Genomic DNA, 24,336 nt, shown 5'->3' on the forward strand with positions numbered 1-24,336 from the left:
ATCATGGTAATTTGATGCTTTCTGCTGATGAGGCACCTTCAGTGAAGTCAGGGCGAGCGAAGACCTTTGAAGACCTCAGGGGGGAGAATGACTCACTGCGTTCAGAACTACGTGACGCGCGGGAAGAACTGCAGAAACGACTTGATGACCTGGAAGCACAGCGACGTGCCGAGGCAGAAGCCAGGACCCGGCTCAAACAGCTCAGCCGCAAACGTGCCACCCAGTCTGCGGAGAAGGAGGAGCAGGAAAAGGAGTGGAGGGCACAGCTGGAGAAGGGAAAGGCGGAAACGGAGACGCTAAGGAAAGCCATGGCTGCTTTGGAGACGCAGTTGAATAGAGGAAGGGAGGAGAGAGAAGATAATGACAGAAAGGAGCTGGAGGAGGAGAAGAAAACCAACATGCTAGAGGACCGGGAGAATGAAATGATGGAACTTAATTTCCAGCTAAAGAAGCAGCTCGCAGATTTGAAAACCCAGCTGGCTTTAGAAAGAGAAGAGCGAAAGATGGAGGAGGCGGAGAGAAACCTCATAACGAACACAGGAAATAATTTAAAGAAGGAGACGAGTATCAAGCTGCAAGAACTTGAAGCTGAATTGGAATTACTGAAGGGTAGCAGAAAGAACTCGCCAGAAGAGGAAAGACTGTCCCTTTCCGGCAGCCCGGTGGCGTACCTGACTCTCAACTCCCACAAGAGCCTCCTCCCTTCCCCAGAGCAGCACCTCCTCCAGTGCGAGGCCAGTAACCAGCTCAACATGCTAGCTCTCATCCACAGAGGAGGAGCGGTGATAGAGCGTGGACCCTCACCCGACGCGGCCTCTGACCGTGAAGACGGCACGGAAAACCGTCAGGTCGGTTCTTCACTGTCAGAAAAAGGACTTTCTGATGTCCAGCAGGGCGAGCCTGCCTTCTCAGACGCGAAGAAAGAACTGAAGCGCCTTCAAAAGGAGAAGGTGAAGGAGGCCAAGCGCGCTGACCGGTCCCAGGTTAAACTGGAGGCCCTGCAGAGCCAGGTAAGCCACGGCGGGCGTGCAGATCAGAACGTCACGTCTGTCCACGCTGTCTTTACGTCTTTTCTGTTCTGTTCAGGTGACGCTGCAGACCCAGCAGTTAACCCAAGCCTTTGAAAAGCAGAGCCAGCACATCTCTGGCCTTCTGGCTGAGCTGCAAGCAAAGGACAGCGCCCTCCTCAGCCAGGGAGAGGCACTGCAGCGTTACAAGCAACAGCTGGATGCATTGAAGGACCAGAGAGAAAAGGATGAGAAGAAAAGAAGAGAAGAGATGACGGTTGGAGAGGGAGAAAAGGGCCAACAAAAAGAGAACGCTCAAAGAGGGAGGTCGGTGGAGACGACGGGCCTTCAGCCAGATCAGGAAACGGACTGTGCAATCGCGTCGCTCCATGTCGACCCCCCAGAGAGAGACGCGGGTCAAACGGGGACGGTGGCGTCTGATTCTGAGGGATCAACACACAGTTATGACGATGAGGAACTTTGTTCAGACGCCGTTGACTCAGACAGGATTCAGAGTCGCCACGGAGACGCCGGCCGCAGTCAGGACGGCGAAACAAGAAATGCTGTAGCCAACCTGCACAGAATATTGGCTTCGACCACCTCAAACATCAGTGCCCCAGTTTTACACGCTGATAATGAACGCCCGGAAGGTGCAGCCGAGCAAAATGAAAAGACGGGAAATGTTCATCTACCCTGCGTGGCAGAGCCAAGGCCGTCTCATGCTCCGTGTGCAGTTAGCGCAGATGCTCATCATTCACCGCCGCAGAATGAGAAGAGGAGTGAAGGAGGAGCTTTAGAAAGGGAAGACGGGAGCGCCGAGGAGGGGCACGGAGCGGCGTCCCTCCAGATCCGGCGCCTACAACAGCAGGTAGTGACCGGACTACCTCTTCGCACCGCAGCAACGATGGGACGCGTCCTCTTAAAGAAGAGTGTCCTACCTTTGAAATGGATACATATGTTACATCACTAAGGAGACCAAATGTTGTACAGCATAAAAATATTAACATTTATTTGAATGGAAGTGTAAAGAAATACTTTTTATATCCTTTTGTGAGCTTTATTTGGAAGCCGCTTGATTGAATCTGCACTTCCCTTTCTGTCCAGGTGGTGGAGCTGCAGATGAAGATTCGGGCGCTCTCGGAGGAGACTGAGCAGCAGGCTCTGGAGCTCGCTGTGTGGAGACTCGCCTCTGAACCAGCGCCAACATTTGACTCTCCCGGCACTGACGGCCAGCCCGAGAGTCGGAGTCGGTTGCAGACGGATGAGACGACCAACATCCCGCCAGGGAAGCAGAGCCAGCTTCTTGCTCCGACTGGCCGGGCCCCGCTTCACAAACCTCACGCGGGTGTGAAGGAGAGCTCTGGGTGTGTGACGATCATCAGAGAGGACGAGTTGCTCCTCTCCTGCTCGTCCAATAGACTGCAGGGCCACGTGTTGTTCTCCAGGTAACGCACTCCTGTCGGGGATCATTTACATTTGAAGCTCTGTGAGATGACGGTGGCGTTTAAGGAAATGGTAGCCATTAACTTTTTATTGTATGTTTCTCCCTTATTTCACTACAAGACTGCAGCACAGCAACCTCCCCGAATCCAGGAGTCTCCATCCTTCTAAGAAAACTCCAGGGCTTCAGAAAATCAGTCAGGATCCGGCCAGTGTTGACCAGGTGACTTTGAATTTGCAGACCCCCCCCCCCCCCCCCCCCACACACACACACACACGGTATCCTGGTACCACTGTCCTCTTCATGTTGTCATCCAGAAGTATTAATTGGACGTTTCGGGCAAAGTTTCACTCAAATGTCAAATTGGATGGAAGAGTGACGTGTTAACATTTTATTTCTAAATGTTTCATGGTTGTCACGGTGATGTCGTACTGTTCCTCAAAACCACCTTTCTATCATCATTCGATGCGGTCTATCAGCAGAAATAGAGAATATGGAATGTGGAATATTTCTATTTAAACCGAATGATTAAATTTGTCTTTTGGCAGGTTGGTAATTTGCCAGTTATTTTCTGATTATTTAAATTTTGTGTCGTTCAATAAAACCGCTCCAAAGAAACTGTTAGAGATCAGATTTACAAGAGATTATAAAACGGAGCGTTCCCTTTGTTCGTAGAACTCTTCTCGGTGACGCAGCATATTCTTCGCGTGTAGGACGAGGATTGTAAGTGTTCCGTTTTTCTCTCGACTCAGGACTCTGAAAAAGAAAACCAAGAGATCAACTTCTCACGTCCTTCAAAGAGCGGTCAATCACAGCATAAACAGAAGAGAGACGCCGAGGTAACCCAGACGTGTCAACACGTCGGCAAAGATTCCCACACCGCCTCGGGAACGAAGCAGACCAAAGCGTCCAAGTGTTACGCTGGGAGTCCTGAGGCCAAACCAGACGGTTCCAGGCAAACGAGCACGAGCGATGGTTCCCCGGGCAGAGAAGTGAAAAGCGTCGGCAGTCAAACGGAGGAAAGTCCGTATGCTGGCGGAGCTCCACAAGATCCCGTCCAATTCCGCTGTGCATCCGCACAAACCGAGGAGGAGGGAGAGGAAGAGGTGCGGGGCGCGGTGCTGTTTTCAGGTTCCTTCCCCATCCCGGCCGACCCGGCCAGCCTGGCCGAGAGAATCCGCCGGAACAGAACGCAGCTGTCTGCCGCCTTCGACGACACCGAATATGAACCCTATGGACTGCCAGAGGTCGTCATGAAAGGTAATTTCATCAGCTGCAAGTTTTTGGGCCGAACAGAAAGAAAATGACCCTAACCGCCCCCCCCCCCCCATAGATATAGGGCTAGAACTACATTTATGTGCTGTTCTATTCTACTTACATTTCAGTGAAAAGAAGCACCAGACCTCCACTTTTGACCTCCAGTTGATGAAATCTGAGCAAATATTTTTCTTTTTCTGCAATGTTCTGAAACAACATTAATCTTTTTTGGTAGATAAACCTTTTCTGTTTTAATATTACGGGTTTCCTCCGTTTTCCCAGACAAGGTTATGTCATGTCAAAGCAAACATTTCCCCCGTCCGTTCTCAGTACTGGATCCATTACATGATTTAATATACGACAGAATCTTAATGTGTGTCCAACAGCAGCAGCAGCTTCAAGATGATTGTTATTAGTATAACATTATGGCCAGTTAATGAGAGCTGGAAACACAATATTGATCACGTGGCTTCTGATAGTCCTCTGTAGCATTCGCCCTTCGGGTCAAAGGTCAGTCAAAGCTATAAGACATGTCTTCATCTGTGCTTCTAGACACTAGCATGATTCTGGAACCAATTTAAAAGATCAGCCTCCTCCCAAACAAGTGTTGTGTTAAAGGTTGATTCCTCATCATTATTCCAGATGTACCTGTTAATTTGTTCCCTTCGTGCTACCCTCTCATTATTCCTCTGTCTCGCTCTCTTCCTGTCCTGCAGGGTTTGCAGACATCCCCAGCGGTCCCTCGTGTCCTTACATTGTAAGACGAGGTTTGTTGGGGACGGCCGTCCTGCCTGTGACTCAGAAGAACCAAGAGCAGGAGGAGACGGATTAAAACGCAGCGACAGGTAAACGCCGGAGACTGACCCGCTAGTCTCTGTTCCCGTTTAGATTCATTTTGAGAGCTTTTTTTGGGGGGGGGGGGGGGGGGCAAGATGGACCTTCAACTGTAATAAGAGATTTCTGACATTTCCTTTTAATCAATTTGGATACATTTCTTAAATGAGAGCAGACTTGATCGGTTATCTGCAGATTATTAGCAGCCATGTCAAATATTGAATACATTTTCTTTTCCATTTTAGTTGGATAAAAACTGATTTTGTCTCCATTCAAGATGAACATCTTCCTCCTTTGTGTTGAGTCCTCTGTCTTGCCGTCTCCAGGGACCGGCCGGTCGCCAGCAGCCGGAATTCGCTAGATGAAAGCAGGAAAGCTCCCAAAGCGGTTGCAATCCCCGCATGGACGTCTTTGCACACCGAGCGCCTCGACTGTGGGCATGAAGCCTCTGGGCCATCACCAGCTCATCTTCTGATCGCCGTGTGGAAGCTGTGCATCACAATCAGTCCTCTTGAACACACATATTTATTTCTAGGTGAAGTAGAGTTTGAGCTTGTTGCCGATTGCAGCTACTTTTCCAAAGGGACCTTTTTGTTTTAGTGTTTCAGCATTAGCTTGTGTGTCCAGCCCAGTTTGCCTCACTGAAGCTTATAAAGGTTTTTTTTTTTCCAAAAAGGTGAAGCAGAGAGGCCTTCTGTGAAAATGTGACACTGTGTGTACGTTCTTCTTTTTTAATACTTCACTTGGGTTCTTTTTAGACACTCGTGTGTTTTCGGAGAGGCCAGGCGTTTACAAAAACATTAGCTGTGAATGTGAACATGTATGTCTTCATCTCGGTGTTTGTGTATGTGTGGGAGAGAGAGGGGGGGGGGGGGGGGGGGATGCCTATGACTCAGACTAACCTGCTTTGCTTTCCCCTCCATATATGGAGACGCACTCCGCTGCTTTCTCCTTCGGCCGCTCTGCTTCTCTGTCTTAACGCTCACAAGCACTCAGTGGTCAGCTCTGTGATGAATTTACCAAAAACCTGTGGAGCTTTGTTTACTAGCAGAACACATGGATACAGCTTAGATTATATCTGAGATGTTTTTTGTCTTTTTTTGCACAAATGTTGTTTGTGCATGAATGCGGACTGTATATTTTGTTCTATTTCCCCCTGTGATAGAAGATGTCACCACTTTTCTTATTTTAGCCTAGTTAAAGGATATTTTCATGTTTAGCCTGAACTAACTACTACTACCGGTACTACTACTACTACTACTACTAACAACCTCGTGTACACACTTATCTGATCTGGTCGTTGATGGAGTGACTTGTGCATCCCGAACCATTTAGAAGGCTTGTGGCTTCAGAGGGCGTTAAATCAGAGTGAAAGATGTCTAATAAGCTAAATCTGCTTCACTCATTCACTTGCTGTTCTACAACGTTGTGATTTAATGTGTGAAAGTTGGATTTTACACACATTTAATTGGCCTCCAGGAGTGAATCCACGAATTTTGCACCATTTATTGAAATGAATAATAAGCAGGAGATGCTGTGACATGTTCTTTGTCTGATCAGCCGCTGTGAAGATAAATAGATTTGGAGGAATAGTAAAAGTAACTGATTCTAGATAGACTTGCCTCTCAGGACACCGGCTTGCTCTGATGAAATCACTCAGAGATGTTTTGGTGGCCTGTGTGGAACACAAAGAGACACACTGACTCTTTCACTTGACATTTGGACGTGAGCATGTGAAAGTGTCCTGTGAGTAAATTTCAGACGAAGTTTTCAGACATATTTGTGTGAAAGCTCTGCTTTTTTTTCTCTTTTATTTCACGTTTGCGTTTCATTTAGTGGCGTCGTCGTCGACGTCGTGTTGGGTGTGAACAGGACGGCGTGGACTATCACTGCCTTTCTCGGCACCATTGCCTTCCACTTGCCTTGCCTACACACACCCACACACGTCTCCTCCCTGACGGCTGCCTAAATATCTCTGGGATCTGTAGTCTTCTGGCAGTGAGTCAGGATTAGTGAGTTCACAGTGTGTTTGTTGCCTTCTTATGGACAATTTGATATGCCTGCATCTGCCTTGTGTTTGTTACTAGAATAAAACGTGCTCTTAATTTAGCTGTTGTCTTGTGGATTCATTTATCTTAACGATCTGAAGGTCATATACCGGTACTTTTTAAAAAAAATAATTTCATGTAAGTTGTGTACCAGTTTTTTTTTTGATTCCAAATAGGAGACAATTTGGTATAAATGAGTTCGACTTTAATGATGAAGAGCGCCTCAAAGTCTTGTGGAATATATTTGTTTAATCACGTAAGTGTTTCCGTAATTAGCAAACCCCCCTCCCTTCGCCTCTCGGTCTCGAACACATTATGGAGAAGGTACTCAAAGACTTGAAACAGAAAATTAAAGAATAGAGGAATTAGACGCTCCAACTTTGATCCTACTCCTCAAGAGCAAGAAAAAATGTGCAAACCATAACTTTGACTTTGAAGAAACAAATTTATGTTCTTTACTTCCCAAAAAGACGAGTAGGAAAGGCCAGGATTTAGAGGGCAAGACCACTCCCCCCCAGGAAACTCTGCGCTTCCTCTGTAGAGATGGGGCTTGGATCATGCTCCTGGTGCCGTAATGCTTCTTCTCCCATCTCCTCCTCTCTCAGAGTGATGCATGGTCACCAGAATGGGGAAACACCTTCCAAGGAGAAGCGCACACAGCGCTGTGCTGCAGGCTGCATGGGATAAACTCTGATCGCTTCATTTCTCCAAACTGAAGGTAAGACATGAAGAGAAGTTTCTGTCAAAGGACTTAGCAACAGTTATAATGTTAATGTTATTGAGACCGTCTGATGCAGTGGTTTACTTTCCCTTTATAAGCAGAAATGTGTGCTTCTCGGGTTTGATCAGGTGTTGCTCTCTGGCCTTTTCTAAAACATTCCCTTATTTTCCTGTGATCTCTCTCTCTCTCTCTCTCGGCTCTTATCTTGAAACAGCCGTGTCATTTTTGGGCATGAGCATGAAATTAGAGATGAAGAGACGTAACATGAACTCGCTCTGATGTCTTTGTTGACTGCCTATGAACGTCATTGCATCTCAAAGGACCTTTATTCCCTCCCTGATTTGTAACTTCCTCTGTGGATGAGACTTCCTCGTCAACAGATGCTCTTATTCTTCCCTCGAGGTTTGATGTTGAGACAAAATAAGTTTCGATGTTGGATTTATTTTTTGTTTGCTGGCTAAGTCCAATGAAACAATCTTCCACAAAATTCCACTAATGTTCACTCGGCTACGTCTCCCGTGAGTCCTTTCAAACAGCTCCTATCCTGATTGATGCTCCGACCTGTCCCTCTGTTTAACTTAAGGTTCAGCAGCACCAGTTCTGCTCTCTTCTAAGGCCCCCTCCCTCACGGTCATAGAAAAATATCAGAATATGCCAGGGGGGGGGGCAGAGCACGGGGCTGTCCAACCGAACCAAACCCCAGCAGTCCATTAGCGCAGAATGCTAACAGATGGCCAGACTCTGGGAAATCTCAGAACATTGTCAAAGTCTGATCCTGAGCATGAAGCTCCAAAATCCTCATCCTGTCTCTGTTCTAAAGGTAAACGCTCTTCAAAGAAACATTGTTTTTGTTTTGTTAATATCATTTTTGGAGCTTTGGCAGACTCTTATCTTTTGAGAGACCACAGGCAGGAGAGCCTGGTGTCCCTCCCTGGTTATTAAGATGAAGTGTCCACAATCTGAACTCTTATTTAATGCGAAAGCAGAGAGAAACAGGAAACGGCTCCAGATTGAAACCCCATCCATTCCTTTACACATGTTTTTTGTGTGTGTGTGTGTGTGCTGAGAAGCCGAAAGAGACGACAATCATCCCCTCCTGAACGCTACAGGTTGGACAAGCGAGAACGCAGAGCAGGAAGAGAGGAAGGATTTCTGCATCACCCGGTGTTGGATGAGCTCTCTGTGAATTTAAGGTATTACCCACCGTGCAAGCTGACGTAAAAGTGAGTTTAAAATCAACTGAATGCATATTTTTGCAAGATGTGCTTTTTTTGAAAAAGCCTCCATTATAAGTAAATGGGAAAATCCATATTTTTGTATCCAGATGTGTGTTCGGATCATTCTCAAAATTGAATGGGATCTAAATTAGACAAAGACCCATCTTCAGATTTGTATTCATCAAGATCCATCCAGAGGTTTTTCCATAATCCTGCTAACAAACAAACAAACACAGTGAAAAATCCATCCACTATTTTGTGCTACAATTAGCAAAAGTTCTAGAAGTCTCACTGCAGTGAACACAGACCCTAACAGAAAGTTCTTACATTGGAAAGGCTCTTCTCACGGTGAGACGATCACGGCTTTTAGTGGAAGTACAGACATCCTTGTCTTAAGATAGCCTGAGAAAACAGGAAATGACCTTTTAAGTTTGTAGTCCCAAAACGAACTGCCAGGCCCTGGCTGTGCTGGAATCAGATGCCCTTGCTGCCAGGATTTCTTTGCGTGTCTTCGGTGTATTTCTAAAAGGTTATTAATCGATGAATGGATTTTAAAGAATAAGGATAAAGATGTGGAACTTAAGCTTGAGGGAGCAGGATCCTGGTATGGATGCGGGTTTTTGACACAGCCAGGTAATTATTTCCTGATTGTTCAAGTTTCAGTGGCACATGTTTTTATTAATAAAAACATTTTATGACCTGATTTAAAGTAAAATATCTATCTGTATTACAAGTATCAGATTAATGTGTTGGGATATAAGAAGAGTATTCATAAATAAAAGACTTAAGTGTACTCTTGAAGTCTCACTTTCACTGTCAGGGATCGCCTCTTCGGACACTCTGATGTATAAATACAGATTTTAAAGCCCGTCAACCTTCCAGGAACACTTGTGTGACGTCTTTACTCGTTTCCGCGCTCACACTCGGAGTGCCTCTCTGAAGTAACTTCCCGTTTCCGGCCAGCTGTGCCCTGTATCCCGACTGAAAGCCCGACCAGATCCTGGACTCCGGCCCCTCACCCTGGAGGGTCAGCGGGGAGAAAATGCGGGGTACCACCCTCTTTGCCCTGTTGATGGGGGTTGTGCTGTATCTGGTAATGGGAGCGCTTGTTTTCCGCACCTTGGAGGTCCCTAATGAGAATTTGGCCTACGACGACCTGCTCACTACCAAGCAAAGCTTCCTGCAGAATAAGTCGTGCATCACCGAGGTGGACTTCAATGAGCTCTTGAAGGTACCATTGGAGACAGTAAGCGACTCCTCGTTACATAAACGCTGACGGTGAATGTGACTTTAGTGTAACTACTAACTGATACTTTTAGGTTGACATCCCAAAGATTGATAACACAAGACGTGATCCTTTTCCTGCAGGGCGTCGTGTCAGCAGTGGAGGCAGGGCTGGACGTAGTCAACCCTCCAGCCAACATCACCAGCCGCTGGACCCTGGCCTCCGCCTTCTTCTTCTGTGGTACCATCATTACTACCATAGGTAGGTGGGCGCTGTGCACTTTGTAGCTCCCACAACAATGACCAGCTGTCTTAGGGGAAGACCACGAATGGAAAGAGTGCGTACCTGCAAGTCTAAAAGATTGGCTGGCTGGTTATGGGACTAGTGTCCATGGCAACGATGTGTTGTTTTTGTTGAACAGGCTTTGGGAACCTGTCTCCTCAGACGTTGTACGGCCAGCTGTTCTGTGTGTGCTACGCCCTGGTGGGCATCCCCATGTTCGGCATCCTGCTCGCTGGCGTGGGCGACCACATGGCCACGGTGCTGCGGAGAGTTGTAGGGAAGATCGAGACGCTCTTCCTGGTGAGAACGTTTCACCCTGAGCGTGGAATGGATTTATTAGTCGCAGCTAATCTGCTCCTCTTTCATTGTGTTTGTACTTTCTTTAAAATGTTTTACATTATAACATCACGTCTTGTTCACTTTAAACGCAATGAGCTTTATTGTTATTGCTGTTTTTATGATGTGAAAACTTTATTTTTGAGTCTCAGATTATTCTGGTTTATTGCTGTGATGTCACAGCAATAAACGGGTTGAGTATTGTTTAAACCTCATTTCTGTTTCTGTCTCTCAGAAGCGTAAAGTCCGGCCGACCACTGTGCGAGTGATCTCAGCTGTTCTCTCCATCCTGATTGGTTGCTTGATCTTCCTGGCTGTGCCGACGGTTGTGTTTGAGAGAGCGGAACACTGGTCTCTCCTGGAGTCCTTCTACTTCGTGGTGATCACGCTCACCACTCTCGGTTTCGGCGACTATGTAGCAGGTGACGGCACCCGGGATAGAAGTTGTTCACAACATTGCAAGGTAGTAAAATGGTTTCCCAGGGTCGGAGCCCACGGGTCAGCTGTGGAACGAGTCTCACGTCGACCAGAGACGTCACTTAGGGATCTCGTGACACGAATCAAAATAGTAGGAATACTAGAACTCTCTGTGGAGCTGAGCGGAACCCAGCGGCACATGGAACCCCAGCTGAGGTCATGTCGTCTGTGTGTAGGCGGCGGCCCTGATGGCTTGGTGTACAAGCTGCTGGTGTTGCTGTGGATCGTGTTTGGTCTTGCCTACTTTGCTTCTATCCTCACCATGATAGGCAACTGGCTACGGGTGCTATCTAAGAGGACTCGCGCTGAGGTGAGCGCTAGATGCGACCCAAGAGAGGAGCAGCTACTCTCATGGGCTGCCCCCCCCCCCCCCCCCCCGACTTATGTCTCCGTCTCTCTCTGTCTCTCACCCTCAGATGGAGGAGTTGAGAGCTCACGCTACCGACTGGACTCAGAACATTCAGAACATGTCCATGGACTTTCACATCCCCAATCCTCTGGAGTTCAACGACCCCTTCCTCCTGCAGCGCCGGCGCTGGAAACGTAGTGAGCGCCGCCGCATCCGTCGGGGAGCCCAGGCCACTCTGGGACACTGGGCTCGAGGAGGAGCTGAAAATGGACGCCTACCGAACCAGTGGGCCAGCCTCTTTAGCTCCATGAGCCAGCTGGAGGCCCATTCGTCTTGTGAGAGGTCAGCAAAATCCAGACCCCGAGTCAGGGCTGCTGGAGATAGATTGTGCCCTGGATCGAAGGCTGACCCTGCCGTGGGTCTGCAGGTGGAGGGCAGGCCATTTCCTCCCCTGCTGCCCCGCTCGTTCTCCCTCCCTGTGGCCCACTCCGCCTCAGAGCTGGACTCGACAGGCGCCGCCTTGCCGGGAGGATCCCTATCTGGATCCGAGTCTCCTTTTGACTCCGGATCAGATGCCTCCTCCGTCTCCTCATCCTGCTTTGCCCTCCACAGTTTCCAGCCCTGTCATGCACCCAGCAGGATGGAGGAGGGCGGAGTCACAGACATGAACGCAACACGGGACAAAACTGAACTGGTTTCAGGAGAGGAACATGAATATAAAGCAAACCAGGGGGGCAAACCGGGGGCACCTGCCGCCGTTTTGCCCCCTCACTTCACCCCATTTACTCCTTTCATTCCCTCTTCTTGCCATCCGATCCTCCTCCCCTCCGCCGCGCTCAACATCGCCTCTTCGGCCAACTGCCAGCTGCTGGATTTCTTTGGCGAGAACTTGGCTTACATCGACGAGTCCTCAGACACTCTGAGCGACCGTGGCCTTTCAGCAGCAAGCGAGAACCGGAGAAAACCACAAAAACCAAAGAGGAGGAGCTTAAGAAGGCAGCTGTCTCACAAGTGGAGCCCCCTGCAGGTGAGGAGGCCCGACACTGAGCGTCCGCCTTCAAACCCCCCCACTCCACCTCCACGCTCTTCTCTTTCAGACTTGGCACCAGGGACCCAAACAAGCTCGGCGCTGCCGCTCTAAGGCAAGACTTCACCAGAGCTGCGGGTTCGAAGCCGACTGAGCGCTTGCATCTACCATGAGCACATCTCACCATCAAAGATGCATTTTTATTATTATGCTTAGCCTCAGTTCTGCAGGTATGCTATGTTAATAGGGCTGTCCCAAAATCTACGCTTTAAGTCTTGAGAACTTTATCACATGTTTAAACACCACCAGTTATGTGTAGCTGTGTGTTCCTACGCCTGAGGTAGAAAGAAGTAAATACAGTAATACCGTAATACAAATTAAAATTTAAGAAAGCTCGGAGAGAGCAGAGGAGATATTTTCTAAGACAATAAAGCTGATCATGAGACAGGGCGTGTCTGGATCTGCTGCGGTTGGACTGACTGAAGACGAGGTTGAGAGAACTGATGCTTTACTTAAAAAAGAGGAGACGGGCAAAAAGTAAGTCACGTCAGCAGCAGCAGCAGCAGCAGCAAGGTACATGGTGTTTGTCTGTGGCGCACAAACACACTGGAATGTGTGGGTGGAGAGTTTGTCCAGGAGGAATTCTCCATCGTATCGGAGACATGTTGAAGAAGCGTTTTATCTACGTCGTCCAGAAGGCTCTGTCTGTATCCGTGTTCTCCTTTAATGTTGAACATCAATGAACCTTTAGTCTTTTTCTAAGCGTGAGGGAGGGACAACATTTTCAGATGGATATCGTGGCAGTGTCGCCCCCTTCTGTTCCAAACGGGAACGGTCAGGCCGCTGCGGGTTTGACTCCGTGGGGTCTTCGAGTTCAGAAGCCTCTTAAAATACGGCTTCAATGCAGCAGCGGCCTCAGATTGGTTTCCTCTGTTTACTCTCTTTTCTCCTCGCCACTTTGGTGCTTGCATGACTTTACAAATGTTGTATTTACAGTGGACTGTTGGCCCAAGAGCGGGATTCAACATCCATAAATAAATAGGAACGGTTTAAATGTGACCATGAATGCAAGGCATGTTCTATTTGATGCAAAGCCGTTGGTGCGATCGCTCGCTGACATCCTAGACAACATTTTCCAGACGTTTTCAAAGGATCTCTTATAGTTTGGGTCGGTATTGGTGCACGAGAGCGTAAATACCCAGAGCTGTGACACTATTAGGAAACAAGCAGCGTGTGTGTGTGTGTATATATGGGTGTGTTTGGTGGCTTTTAGGGTCTACATGCACACGTTATAGAGGGGTGTGTGTGTGCGTGTGTGTGTGTGTGAGGTGGTCAATATCCACAGCAGGCTTTCCCTCTCCAAGAACAGTGGGACTTAGTGTGAGACAGAGCGAGGCGCTCTACGGTGGGATAAGTGCAGGTTGCATGCAGCAAGAGGTAGTTAACTGGAAAAGACTAACAGATGCTGGGTCTAGTTTACTCAGGGGGAGGGAGCCTCACCACAGCTCACCAGTGCACCGACAAACACACACTCGGATTGAGGCTGCATTCTTAGTGCGGCTGAGAACAGTTTGGATCTCTACTTCAACAGCAGGAGCAGCGTGGATAAGTTAAAGGCCCAGTTCGCCAACTTTACTCTAGAAAGCATCTAGAAACCCGGTTACTTTTGACTTTCTTTTATAAATATCTGAGATTTCTGCCTTTAATCAAGACGCATGCCACAACTGGTGTAAAAAATAACCACAGCTATGTAGAGGAGGTGCACTGAGGAGGTGGGGGGGCCCAACGCCACCTGAAGGTGAGGGGAGTTCTTGGACACAAAGCTGCACTTGATGGGCCTAATGACACGATCCAGTAAAGTCCTGCGTCTTCACGCTAACAACAACAACAACGCTGAGAATATTAATAAAAGAACAAAACTAACGAAACGAGACCCTCCCACTCCACTCTGAGCAAATCAGAAACGCGTATTTCCTGGCGCTGGCGCTGGCGCTACTAAGCACTGGCATCACTCGCCCACTGTAACACGCCTCAGTGGAACTGAGAGGCGAAACATCCTGACGCATGGCCACCTTTGGAAAAGGAAACTGAAACTGGGAATAAATCAAACTATAAATTATTGTCATGAATAAAAAAAAAAGCCCGGCTTGCTTGATGCTTGTGGATGCATGATGAGGAAGACTTTGGGAGGCTGAAACGTTTTTTTTTTTTTTACCTACGTTAAGCTTCTGGATGGCGACACAGAGGCAGAGTGGGTAGCACTGTAGCCTCAATGCCACTTGAGGCCGTGGGCCATGCCTGTGTGGGTTCCCTCTGGGTCCCGTCTGGGTTCTCCAGCTTCTTTCCACAGTCCAGAGGAGGTGATTCAGTGCTCATATAGGTGAATGTGAGTATGGTCGGTTGTTTGTTTTTCTATGGAGCCCTGTGATGAACTGGCGACTTGTCCAGCCTCCTGGCACACCTGCACAACATAAGCAGCTGCACAAAATGAATGGACTGAAGGCATTTTTGGAAAAAGTGATAAATTCTCTGGGGATTAAAAAAAAAAAAAGATTTCTACATTTCAGCGCCTGATTCCAGTTCTTTCTGTAAGTTTCTTCTTTAGGACGATCTGTGAAAAGCTTTGATTTCTTGTTAAATGTAATTGTACAGTCGAATGAACAACCGCTCATTCTTATTTTAGATGTGTATTTTGTGTTTTCATGAACTTAGTCGGTGCGACCGCAGCAAACGCCACCTACTGCGACATCATGAGCTCACCCTCTATAATTTTAGTGAATTGATGAAAAAGCTCTGATCCACAAACGGATGTTGCTGCGACAACCTTGTGTGCCTGTCAGAATGGAGCGCTTTCTATTCAAAAACAAAACACATTCTCGCACCAACAAGAAAAAACCAACATGTATCATATCCATCTTCCTGCCGGGCCCCCTCAGAGAACACGGGACAATCACAATCAAAGCTGATAATGTCTGCTCTATCAATGTATGTCTGACCTCACCAGCCCCCCCCCCCCCCCCCCCCACACACACACACCCAGTTGCCCTCCGTCTCTCACAAACGCACGCAGACCGCTGGCATACCAGAGAGCCTATATTTAAAATCAGCTCGGGGCATGTTGTTTTTTTCAGCATTCTGTCAAAAGTGGTTCAGGGAGGATTCTCGGGTGAGCAGACCGAATTTGTGTGCGAGTGATTAGTGAGACTGATGTGACAAAAATATAAACAGCAATGAGTCAACAGCTGGGAAAAATGAGCATGAGAGTGTGATTTCGGAATGTTTGAGCCAGACCCAAACAGTTACAAATTTGCTAAGGCTGCAAAACACCACCTTCCAAACTAGTTCCAAATACAGCCCTATGATCCAGCGTCTCATTTTCAAAGCCTCTCTTTTCTCTCGCTCTCTCCTCCCACCACAAATCCCAGAACCGAGAGAGCGAGAGAGAGAGAGAGAGATTTAAATCTAGCGTTCCGTGAGTGGTAGGGTTGGTGTCTGGAAATCTTTCACATCCTGTTTACGCCGGGCAGATTTCAGCCTGGGACCGCAGAGGGCTGGCAGCGCCCCGTGCTTGGACACAGCTCCTCTCTCTCCTTCCTATCTGCTCCCGGCCTCCTTCGCCTTAAAGATCTCCGCGCCATCGCCTTTCTAGCAACACCTTCACCCAAAGCAAACATGCACAGCCGTCCAGCTCCCTCTGCTCCATCCACGGCTGCAGGATCAAAATCCTGATTAAAAAGAATCCTTTTCATACAGACAGAATTTGGCCAAGTCACACAAATCCCTCTTTAATATCCAAGCACAGGTACAGGTGCAAATACATTTACGTTGCCATATTTACAGAGTCCGAAATGAAATGAGAAATTCCAGATTTAAGAAAATTGAAAAAAGGTTTTCATGAATTAAAGAATGGGAGCAAAGTCGTGATATTTGAGTCAGGAAGCATAAAAATATAAATTCTCAAACGTTTTCTAAACATTAATGAACAAAAGGATCCATCATCCGTGAACGCCAGTTTGCAGTTTATCGCCCTGTGATGGTTTTTCTTCCGGGCTCAGCGACACTTACAGGATTTAACCACCATGTTGGACAGTTGTTCAACGCGTGGCGTGCGGCCTATGAAGTACATGATGGTGAGGGGCTCCAGGTCCTGAGGGACGCAGCAGGGTGCGGCGGAGGCCTCCGGGTTCAGCTTGTTGTACAGAGGCAGGATCTGGCCAGAGGAGAAAACACAAATCTATTTTTAATCAGTGCTTGAACATGAATGATGAGTTTTCTCCATGACCAAATGGGGTTTTTTTTTTGCTTGTGGTGATTTCACATGAGAAAATGTCTTTACTTGTGTTTTGTCTTTGCTCTTATTACAGCATACATACAGTATGTAGGAGCTTCATAGAGAAGCGCTGATGTCAAGCACATTTTGCAATGGAATAGGAACGTTTTTCCCCAGTTGGGGGAAAAACGTAACAAATGCAAATGTATTAAATCTGTCCCCAATAATCCTGCCAGGTAAACTTTAGCTTTTTACCTGGCAGGATTATTAATAAAGTCTTCAAGCTAGCCGTTTCCCCCCCCCCCCCCCCCCCCCCCTTATATTTGTGCTAGCTCAGCGGACCAGCCAGCCGCTGGGTGTGAGCAGCAAAATGTTTAATTGGAGCAGATTTATGAGTCCAATAAACGTGAAAGTTCTGTGAATTTGTACCACAATTACAGACATGAGGGAATAAAAGTTCTGAGGTTCTGTAGGAGCCGCTGCGTGAAGAAGACAGACGGGCTGCGAGCCGCGCAGCTCGGCTACATGAAGCTATATGCTCTGTGACAGTCTGCCGAGGCGACGGCCGATTTATGACGCTGGGGTTAGCCAGCTTTAGCTAACGACGGTGTTTAGTAGCCACAAACGATGCACTTAAAGCTCATTTAAAGGCAAACATCACCCACATGTCAAGGTTTCTATACGTTAAAGTTGAGTTGAAAGGTGCTCGGGTTGAAACCAGAGCGTTTTACTAGAGAGACAAGATGCAAAATATGTTTCCTGACATTCCAGGAGCTGCTTTTTGTTTGAACTGGAGGGTTTGGACTGTTTTGTAAGTGGAGATGGTTTCTATTTCCATCATCTGTCAGGCGTCTGTCACGTCTACAAAACTGTCGCTGACGGGCTGGAGGGGTTGCGACACTAAAGCATAGAAGACACCTAAAAACTCTGCAGGCAAACTTCTTAAATATTGATCAGTGACTAAACACATGTAGCCCCAATAAAAACACGCATTTACTTACATCAGACGCCGATCGTAGGGTTTGATTTCAGTATTTGAAGCTTCACAGTATTCAATACTTGGTACTACAGGCATTGAGCTTAAACATCCAGCCCTGGCCACACGTAATTTAAAACGGATGACCCTGAACGGCTCACCATGTTGTAGTGGTTGTTGGCGCTCCAGAGGTAAGGACAGTTGCCGGCACAGAAGTTTGCCTTGTAGCCTTTGGGCTCGTGGATCCATTTCCAGTTGAGATCGCGCCTGAAGTCGATGTAGAGCGAGCGCAGGCAGCAGCCCTGGTCCGAACCACTGAGATACAACATACACAGAAATAGTTCATGTCTACTGGCCTGCAGTCCAAATACAGGGTCATATTGTTTTGCCACGCATAGTTTGAGTCATGGGTCTGGGGTCAGAGGGGACGAACGCAAAAATGCGCTGCCCAACGCGACTAGATTTCCTTATTATAAAATGTCTCTGCTGTTTGGTGGCCAGCTGGCGTCCTACCGGGAGCAGGTCGTGGGGTCTGAGGCAGCAGCCCTCTTCTTGCGGCTCTTCTTGGCGGGGTTATCCACCCTGTCACTGGGCAGCAAGGTGAGGATGAGGTGTGGAGTCTTGGCGCTGAAATCCGCCTGGCCCTTAACCTGGCCGGGCTTCCTAATCTGCCGAAGCCTCTCATCGTCCACGCCTGCAGAGAGGAATATAACAGCTACAAGTTGAGGTTACAAGGAATAGACGTAAAGAAGGTAGAGGACTTCATGTACTGAGGGTCAACAGCGCAGAGTGATGGAGAGAATGCGGAAAGGAAGTGTAGAGTCGTGTGCAGGCAGGCTGGACCGGGTGGAGGAAAGTATCAGGTGTGCTCTGTGATAGGAGAGAGTCAGCGAGGATGAAGGGAAAGGTCTACGAGACAGTGGCTCTGAGGAAAAGACGGGAGGCGGAGCTAGAAGTGGCGGAGATGAGGATGCTGAGGTTCTCCATGGGGGGGGTGACCAGGTTGGACAGGAGTTCAAAGAGTTTGGCACCAATATGTTCTGTAACAAACCTGAAAAAAGAGCCTCCAGCTCCTCACTCTTATTGGGAACGATGTTGTTGGTGGACGGGACGAAGGTGCAGCAGGGACAGTGGATGCCCAACTTCAGGCCGACGTTATTCTCTGATGAGTGTAAGAGGAGAGAGAGAGAGAAGGATGAACACTGTGATCAGCCCATGAACGCTGCAAATGTCCTGCCGCTGAATCTGACCCGGATCGGACACCCAGTCCTTAACGGTTTCCGTGACCTCCACGGAGATCCAGGCTCCCTTGGCCTTCAGCTGGACCGTACGGGAGTCAATGTAACGTTCAGTGGAGGTGCTGTCTTCATCTGGCCTCAGCAGCTGGTATAACACACACACACACACACACACACACAGTAACAAGGCTGTGAGGAGGCCGACACACACACACACACACACACACACACACACACACACACTACATCAGTGCACCGCTCACCTGATAGACCTCCACCCTCTGCTCCGAGGCCCGGGCCTGTGGGTTGGGCGCTCTGAAGATCCTGAACTCGGCCTTGACCAGGGTGCCGTTGGTCAGGTCCACCCCGCTGACGTCGAAGCGGACGACTCTGTAATGGCGGTTTGGAGCCGGCGGCTGCACCGCGTCTGGATTGAGACCACGAATGACCAACGTTAATGGTTCAGCACCAGAAACAATCCGGTGATCAACCATATGGATCGGTTACCACAATGGAACGGAGGTTTGTGTTTCTAATTCCTGAGGTAATGTTGGAAATGCATCAAACAAACACAATATCGCCCCAGCGTAATATCCCAGGTCTGATCTATGGCGCTCAAAGAGAATCCATAAGAGCTCTCCTCCATTCTACTGGATCCATTGGTTTTTATTCCCCCCGGAACCGGTTCAACACTCACTTGAGTCGCTGCGGGGGGGCGCCACGTCGATCCTTTGCACCTCTTTGGCGTAATAGTCTTCCTCGCTGCTCTCGCGCTCGCACGTGGCCTCGGCCAGACGCGCGCGCTCCTTCTGCAGCTCCCGCGTGCTGTTGTAGAGCAGCATGACCTCCGGGGGCACCGCGCCGGCGGGGGGGTCCTCGTCCTCGTCCTCGTCCGGGGGGCTCCGGATGCGCAGCTTGCTGAGGATCTGACCCCGCACCGCCTCGATGCGCCGGGACTTCTGCTTGTCCAGGTTGATGGACTGACACGTGTTGATCCCGTCCACCAGCAACACGCCGGAGAACCGGAGCAGCAGCAGCAGCAGCGCGAGGCGCGGGAGCCACATGCTCCCGGTGACGAGGTCTGCGGGCCCCGGGAGGGAGACCAGATGAGCTGGACTTTGGAGCTAAAGCAGAGTCTCGAGGTCCCTCATGAAGAAAAGCGTTGAAAAATAAATAAATCCAATATTTAGGCTGTTTTGGTGAATCTTCTGTGGATAGAGATCAAACACATCCGCAGACTTTATATTTATTCTGCTAGGATTATTGTGTGATATTGTTCCAGCAGACGCATGAAGACATTTTCATGAATGCAGAAATACACATCAAATTATATTTATCTATCAAATCAACCGCAGGAAGCGCTTTTTTTTTTTTCCGGCAATTAATTGGCTAATTAAAATTAAAAACCGGTGCGTTCAGAAGCTCCGTGGCTGCCCGGTGCCGGTTCCCGTCTTCCATCCTTCCATTCAACAGCTTTCAGATGAGCAGCATCTCAGCCCATGTCGCAAATCCTCCGTTCATGTGAAGCGGCGCGCCTCCCGTGGATCTTCCTCCACCAGGCGCGTCCGTGGGCTGAAGAGCGCACCCATGCCCGCTTCCACAAAATCCAGTCACAGCTTAAAAACTACACCAACGAGACCCTCCCATTCCCCGCTGCAGGTAAACAGAACGCAGTCTGTAGAAGGTCTGGTGAAAAAAACAACAACAACAAACTGTTGATTTATGTCGAGTCTCTTATTTCTGCTCATATAAACATCAAAACACGGAAAAGTCCGACGACATAAAAATACATGCCGGAAAATGAAAGAGCTCCTTGTATTAAAAACGACGGCAGGAAACTGTACAGTAAATTAGAGCGCCTCAGCTCGCCCAGCCTGCTGAGACCTCCAGCATGACGGGCTCAGACGGGGATGGGGGGGGGGGGCTGGAAGAGGGAGGAGCGACTTCCCACCAAAGTGAAGGTATACTGTGATTAAAAAAAAAAAAAAAATGTATGCAAGTCCTCTGATGTCTCGCCATTATCTCTCTTTAAAGTCAAACATTAACGACGAGCTACAGAAGATATCTTTAGGGAGCTCTGAACTCATTTACAGACGCATCGCAGGTTTTATTTGGAACGCGGCATGTGTTTTTTGTTTTGTTCCTATATATTATTATATATTTTTGATTTGTAATAATTATGTTGCTTTAAGCATTAACATAAACGCCTGAAATTACATTTCTCTAGTGGGATACAGGGCGACCATTTATCAGCGAGTCCTGCATCAGCGTTTGATCGGAGCCGTAATCCTCCCCCTCATGGACTGACGCGCCTCCTGACGTCATCCTGCGGGGTGATGGCTGCCTGGAGTTGCTGTTTAGTCTGGATGATGTTATTCCTCTGGTCAAACAACATCCGGCATTGATGCTGGAATAAGAACCATTCAACACCCCAGCGATCCGTCACGTTGTAATTTTCTCCCCATTTTTCCTGCCTTTTTTTTACAGTGTGGGTTAGTCGAACAAGGAAGTGGTCATTCCAGATTTCTTGGATAAACACGTTATGACAGTTTTTCTCAAAAAAACTTTTTAGCCTTGAGACGACTCATAAAAATCATTTGAGCATAACCAAACTTCATAAATTGAGAATTATGAAGTAGGACCAATAGGAAGATTATGTTTGTTCATTTCTCGATTTATTTACTTATAAGTGAATACATCTGAAATTTGGTTTGAGCACAAAGTTGGCAGCTTCTAAAAACTGATCAGGTTAATAACAAAATCCACCTAACTGCACGCTTAGAGCTCCCTAATTCCGACATTATTTCACATTACAAATGCAAGCAGAGGAATTTGCCTTTGAATGTGAAATACAAACCACTCAATAGGAGCCTGGAAACCAGTGCAGACTCCAGGAAGTTACTGGTCCCACCCAAAACAGTTTGGTACACATCAAAATGACAAACCGGAGAGCTCAAAATGCAGCTTCAGGCAGGATCTGTGGGATTTTCATCGTAAACCTGCTTTTTGCACACAGCTGAGGATTATCCTCACTTCATGAAATCGCTTCACAGCTCACTTTATCGTTTCTAACTTTTAAATCTAGGATCTGTTGCTCTTCAGTCTGATTCCTAATTACACCCCAGAATTTGGAGAGGACTATTAATCTGTCAGAGGTGGTTTTTATTGCTGCTTTGCTGCCATCCCATTATACCATTATTATAGTTGCGGGCGCAGACCTATAATTGCTCTAAGTAGAAGGGAAAGGTAGGAGAGACTCGGTCTCCCTCGAAACATCTGGTCAGGAACCCCCCCCCCCTTCATCCCGTGTCCTGGCACGTCTCTAAAAATGATAACGGCAGCTTCAAACAAACGGGCTCCCGTCCCGACTCCTGCTCCAGAGCGGTGGGTTACCCCAGCAGCACCATCAGGTGTTGTGCATGCGCTTCACCGAGTGGCTTAAAAGAAAGACAGAAAATAAAAATAAAGGAAACTCCTCCCACCCAGCCTGATTTTTTTTTTCCTGCTTCTTTTCCTGAAAAACAAATACAGCCAAGCCGCTGCCACGTCATCTGGCCCGAGGCCCTTTGTGAAACCCTCAGAGAGGGCGAGATGGGGCTCAGAGCCCGCCTCTCGCTCGTGGAGCCTCGGGACCTACATTTCAGCATGTGTATAATAGAAATAACCCCATATCCCCATTATAACATCAACCGCTGAAACCAGGACAGTTTTATTGAAAAAGAGAAATTAAGTCCAGAACAGTAACAAAAATAAATACAGATAAAAGCGCTGGGGGGGGGGGGGGGGGGGGTTCACTCGGGGAACATCTCCATGAGGGGGCCAGCTTCCTCATGGCTCCAACTTAAACCAGGAGTCCAGTCCAGCCTCTCTGCTCCTTCTTTGAATATCCATAATCCATCCGTTTGATGCCGTCTAGACCTCGTCTTCATTCAGCAGCATGTTGGGGATTCCTCTGGAGATCGGGAACTCTCGTCCGGATTCGGGACACTGCAGGCATCCCTCTATCACCTCCACCTGCGGCAAACGCAACCCGGAACACGGAGGCCATTTTTGAGCAGTAGTTCCCAAATCCCAGATTGTGAAAAAGAAAAAAAAGTTATGATTTATCAAACACAGGTTGATAATTATCCATCAACAGGTATTTCTTGTGGCCTTTTTGCAGAATTTTTTCCCTAAATTATACGCGCGTTTAAAATGAAAAGCTCTAAGAGGAAACACTGTCGGCTCCTTACTTCCAATAGAACTCGGTGCACTTTCTTGAGGAAATCCTCGTCTTTTTCGTATTCTGGCACCAACTCCTCCGGCAGGTCTTGCCGTTGGCCCAGCTGCAGAAGGAAAAACAGTCACTTTCAACCATATTTCTTTGAGACGGACTAGTGCTCAGGCTAATCTAAAGTCTCTTGACGGTTTGACCGACCTCATCTGCCGACTGGACCAGAGCGCTCCATTCCAGTTTGGGAATCATCCGGATGACAAACTGAGGGTTGAATTCGACCTCATTCACCTTCACCTCGGTCGCCTACACGAAGAAAAGAGTTGTGGGCCGTTTGGATGCTAAAACAACTACAATGCTACAATCAGGATCAATATAACCAGAAATTAGCTCCTACTGGTCCCACCAGCAGAGACCATGAGCCCCAATCGGCATCTACTCACACTGGTACAAATTGACAAGACACCCCCCCCATAGTTACTAAGTGACATCACAATTCTGGAATAGACAGCAATGACAACCGACCTAAACACCATTAAAAAACCTGTGGGCTGCCATTGAGATTTTAAAACACTTCTGTACACCAAGCAGCGCCCAAGGAATAGTTTATCTCTCCTCTGAACTCGATAAAAACAAGCCTAAATGCTAGAACTCGGCTGTGTTAGCCGTTAGCCATTTGGCTAGTTTACCTTTGAATGCTAGAACTCGGCTGTGCTAGCCGTTAGCCATGCGGCTAGTTTACCTTTGAATGCTAGAACTCGGCTGCGCTAGCCGTTAGCCATGCGGCTAGTTTACCTTTGAATGCTAGAACTCGGCTGTGCTAGCCGTTAGCCATGCGGCTAGTTTACCTTGATGAGGAGCGGATATCCTTTGGTGACTCCCTTCACGTGAGACGTCAACATGTTGTGCGTGAGCAGCTTCATGTTTACAGCAGGGTGCTTCTGGGTCAAAGGTGTTTTTCGAGCTAATATATGTTTATAGAAATTGCTGCAGTCAGTCTTCCGCGCATAAATCACGCTCTGTAGTTTACATGCGGACCGAATAAACAGCCGGTCCATCGCTAAAAGAGTTCCCCCCCGAAGCTTTGATCCTCCTGTCATTGGTTCCCCAACTGTTTCTGCAATTCTACTGTTTATTGACTCATTTGATTCATTGTAACCCATAAAGTAGTTTAAATGTACACATTTGACAAAAAGAGGCAGAATAATAATGTCTTATGTTTACTTGCTACATTCCCAGCTTTTCCACCAAGTTTCATCAGGGTCTGTCAGGTAGTTATTTTTCAGAAAAAAAAAAAAAGACTTTCAATATTGTAGGCTGGCCATTAAAAAATGTACATAGCTTTGTCTTGATGTAAATCAAATTTGAGAAATCTGGGATGTGCTACCCTTTCACATTTTGGAATATGGTAATTGGAT

General features: G+C 47.8%; 3 protein-coding genes and 1 long non-coding RNA gene across 4 annotated transcripts; 2 read left to right on the forward strand and 2 right to left on the reverse strand.

The window, feature by feature from the left end:
* The first annotated feature begins 2,334 nt into the window (after positions 1-2,334).
* Positions 2,335-3,334, forward strand: LOC137914877 (uncharacterized). The gene is made up of 3 exons (XR_011106426.1): positions 2,335-2,452; positions 2,571-2,670; positions 3,201-3,334. It is a non-coding gene; the product is annotated as an uncharacterized lncRNA (long non-coding RNA).
* A 6,233-nt stretch (positions 3,335-9,567) lies between these two features.
* On the forward strand, positions 9,568-12,366 carry LOC137914860 (uncharacterized). The gene is made up of 6 exons (XM_068758355.1): positions 9,568-9,756; positions 9,894-10,011; positions 10,172-10,332; positions 10,604-10,790; positions 11,022-11,155; positions 11,262-12,366. The coding sequence occupies exons 1-6, from the start codon at positions 9,568-9,570 to the stop codon at positions 12,333-12,335; spliced, it is 1,863 nt and encodes a 620-aa protein (XP_068614456.1). The 3' UTR covers positions 12,336-12,366.
* Positions 12,367-16,272: 3,906 nt separating this feature from the next.
* LOC137914858 (transforming growth factor beta-2 proprotein-like) lies at positions 16,273-19,769 on the reverse strand. The gene is made up of 7 exons (XM_068758353.1): positions 19,403-19,769; positions 18,969-19,132; positions 18,718-18,850; positions 18,519-18,629; positions 17,981-18,161; positions 17,629-17,782; positions 16,273-16,431 (listed from the first exon to the last, which is right to left on the reverse strand). Exons 1-7 carry the CDS (start codon positions 19,767-19,769, stop codon positions 16,273-16,275), a joined length of 1,269 nt encoding a protein of 422 aa, XP_068614454.1.
* A 2,751-nt stretch (positions 19,770-22,520) lies between these two features.
* Positions 22,521-23,942, reverse strand: LOC137914867 (multifunctional methyltransferase subunit TRM112-like protein). The gene is made up of 4 exons (XM_068758363.1): positions 23,767-23,942; positions 23,123-23,224; positions 22,938-23,030; positions 22,521-22,719 (listed from the first exon to the last, which is right to left on the reverse strand). Exons 1-4 carry the CDS (start codon positions 23,839-23,841, stop codon positions 22,618-22,620), a joined length of 372 nt encoding a protein of 123 aa, XP_068614464.1. The 5' UTR covers positions 23,842-23,942; the 3' UTR covers positions 22,521-22,617.
* Between the last annotated feature and the right edge of the window lie 394 nt (positions 23,943-24,336).

Source organism: Brachionichthys hirsutus, unplaced genomic scaffold (assembly GCF_040956055.1).
Source record: "Brachionichthys hirsutus isolate HB-005 unplaced genomic scaffold, CSIRO-AGI_Bhir_v1 contig_1472, whole genome shotgun sequence".
Taxonomy (NCBI): domain Eukaryota; kingdom Metazoa; phylum Chordata; class Actinopteri; order Lophiiformes; family Brachionichthyidae; genus Brachionichthys; species Brachionichthys hirsutus.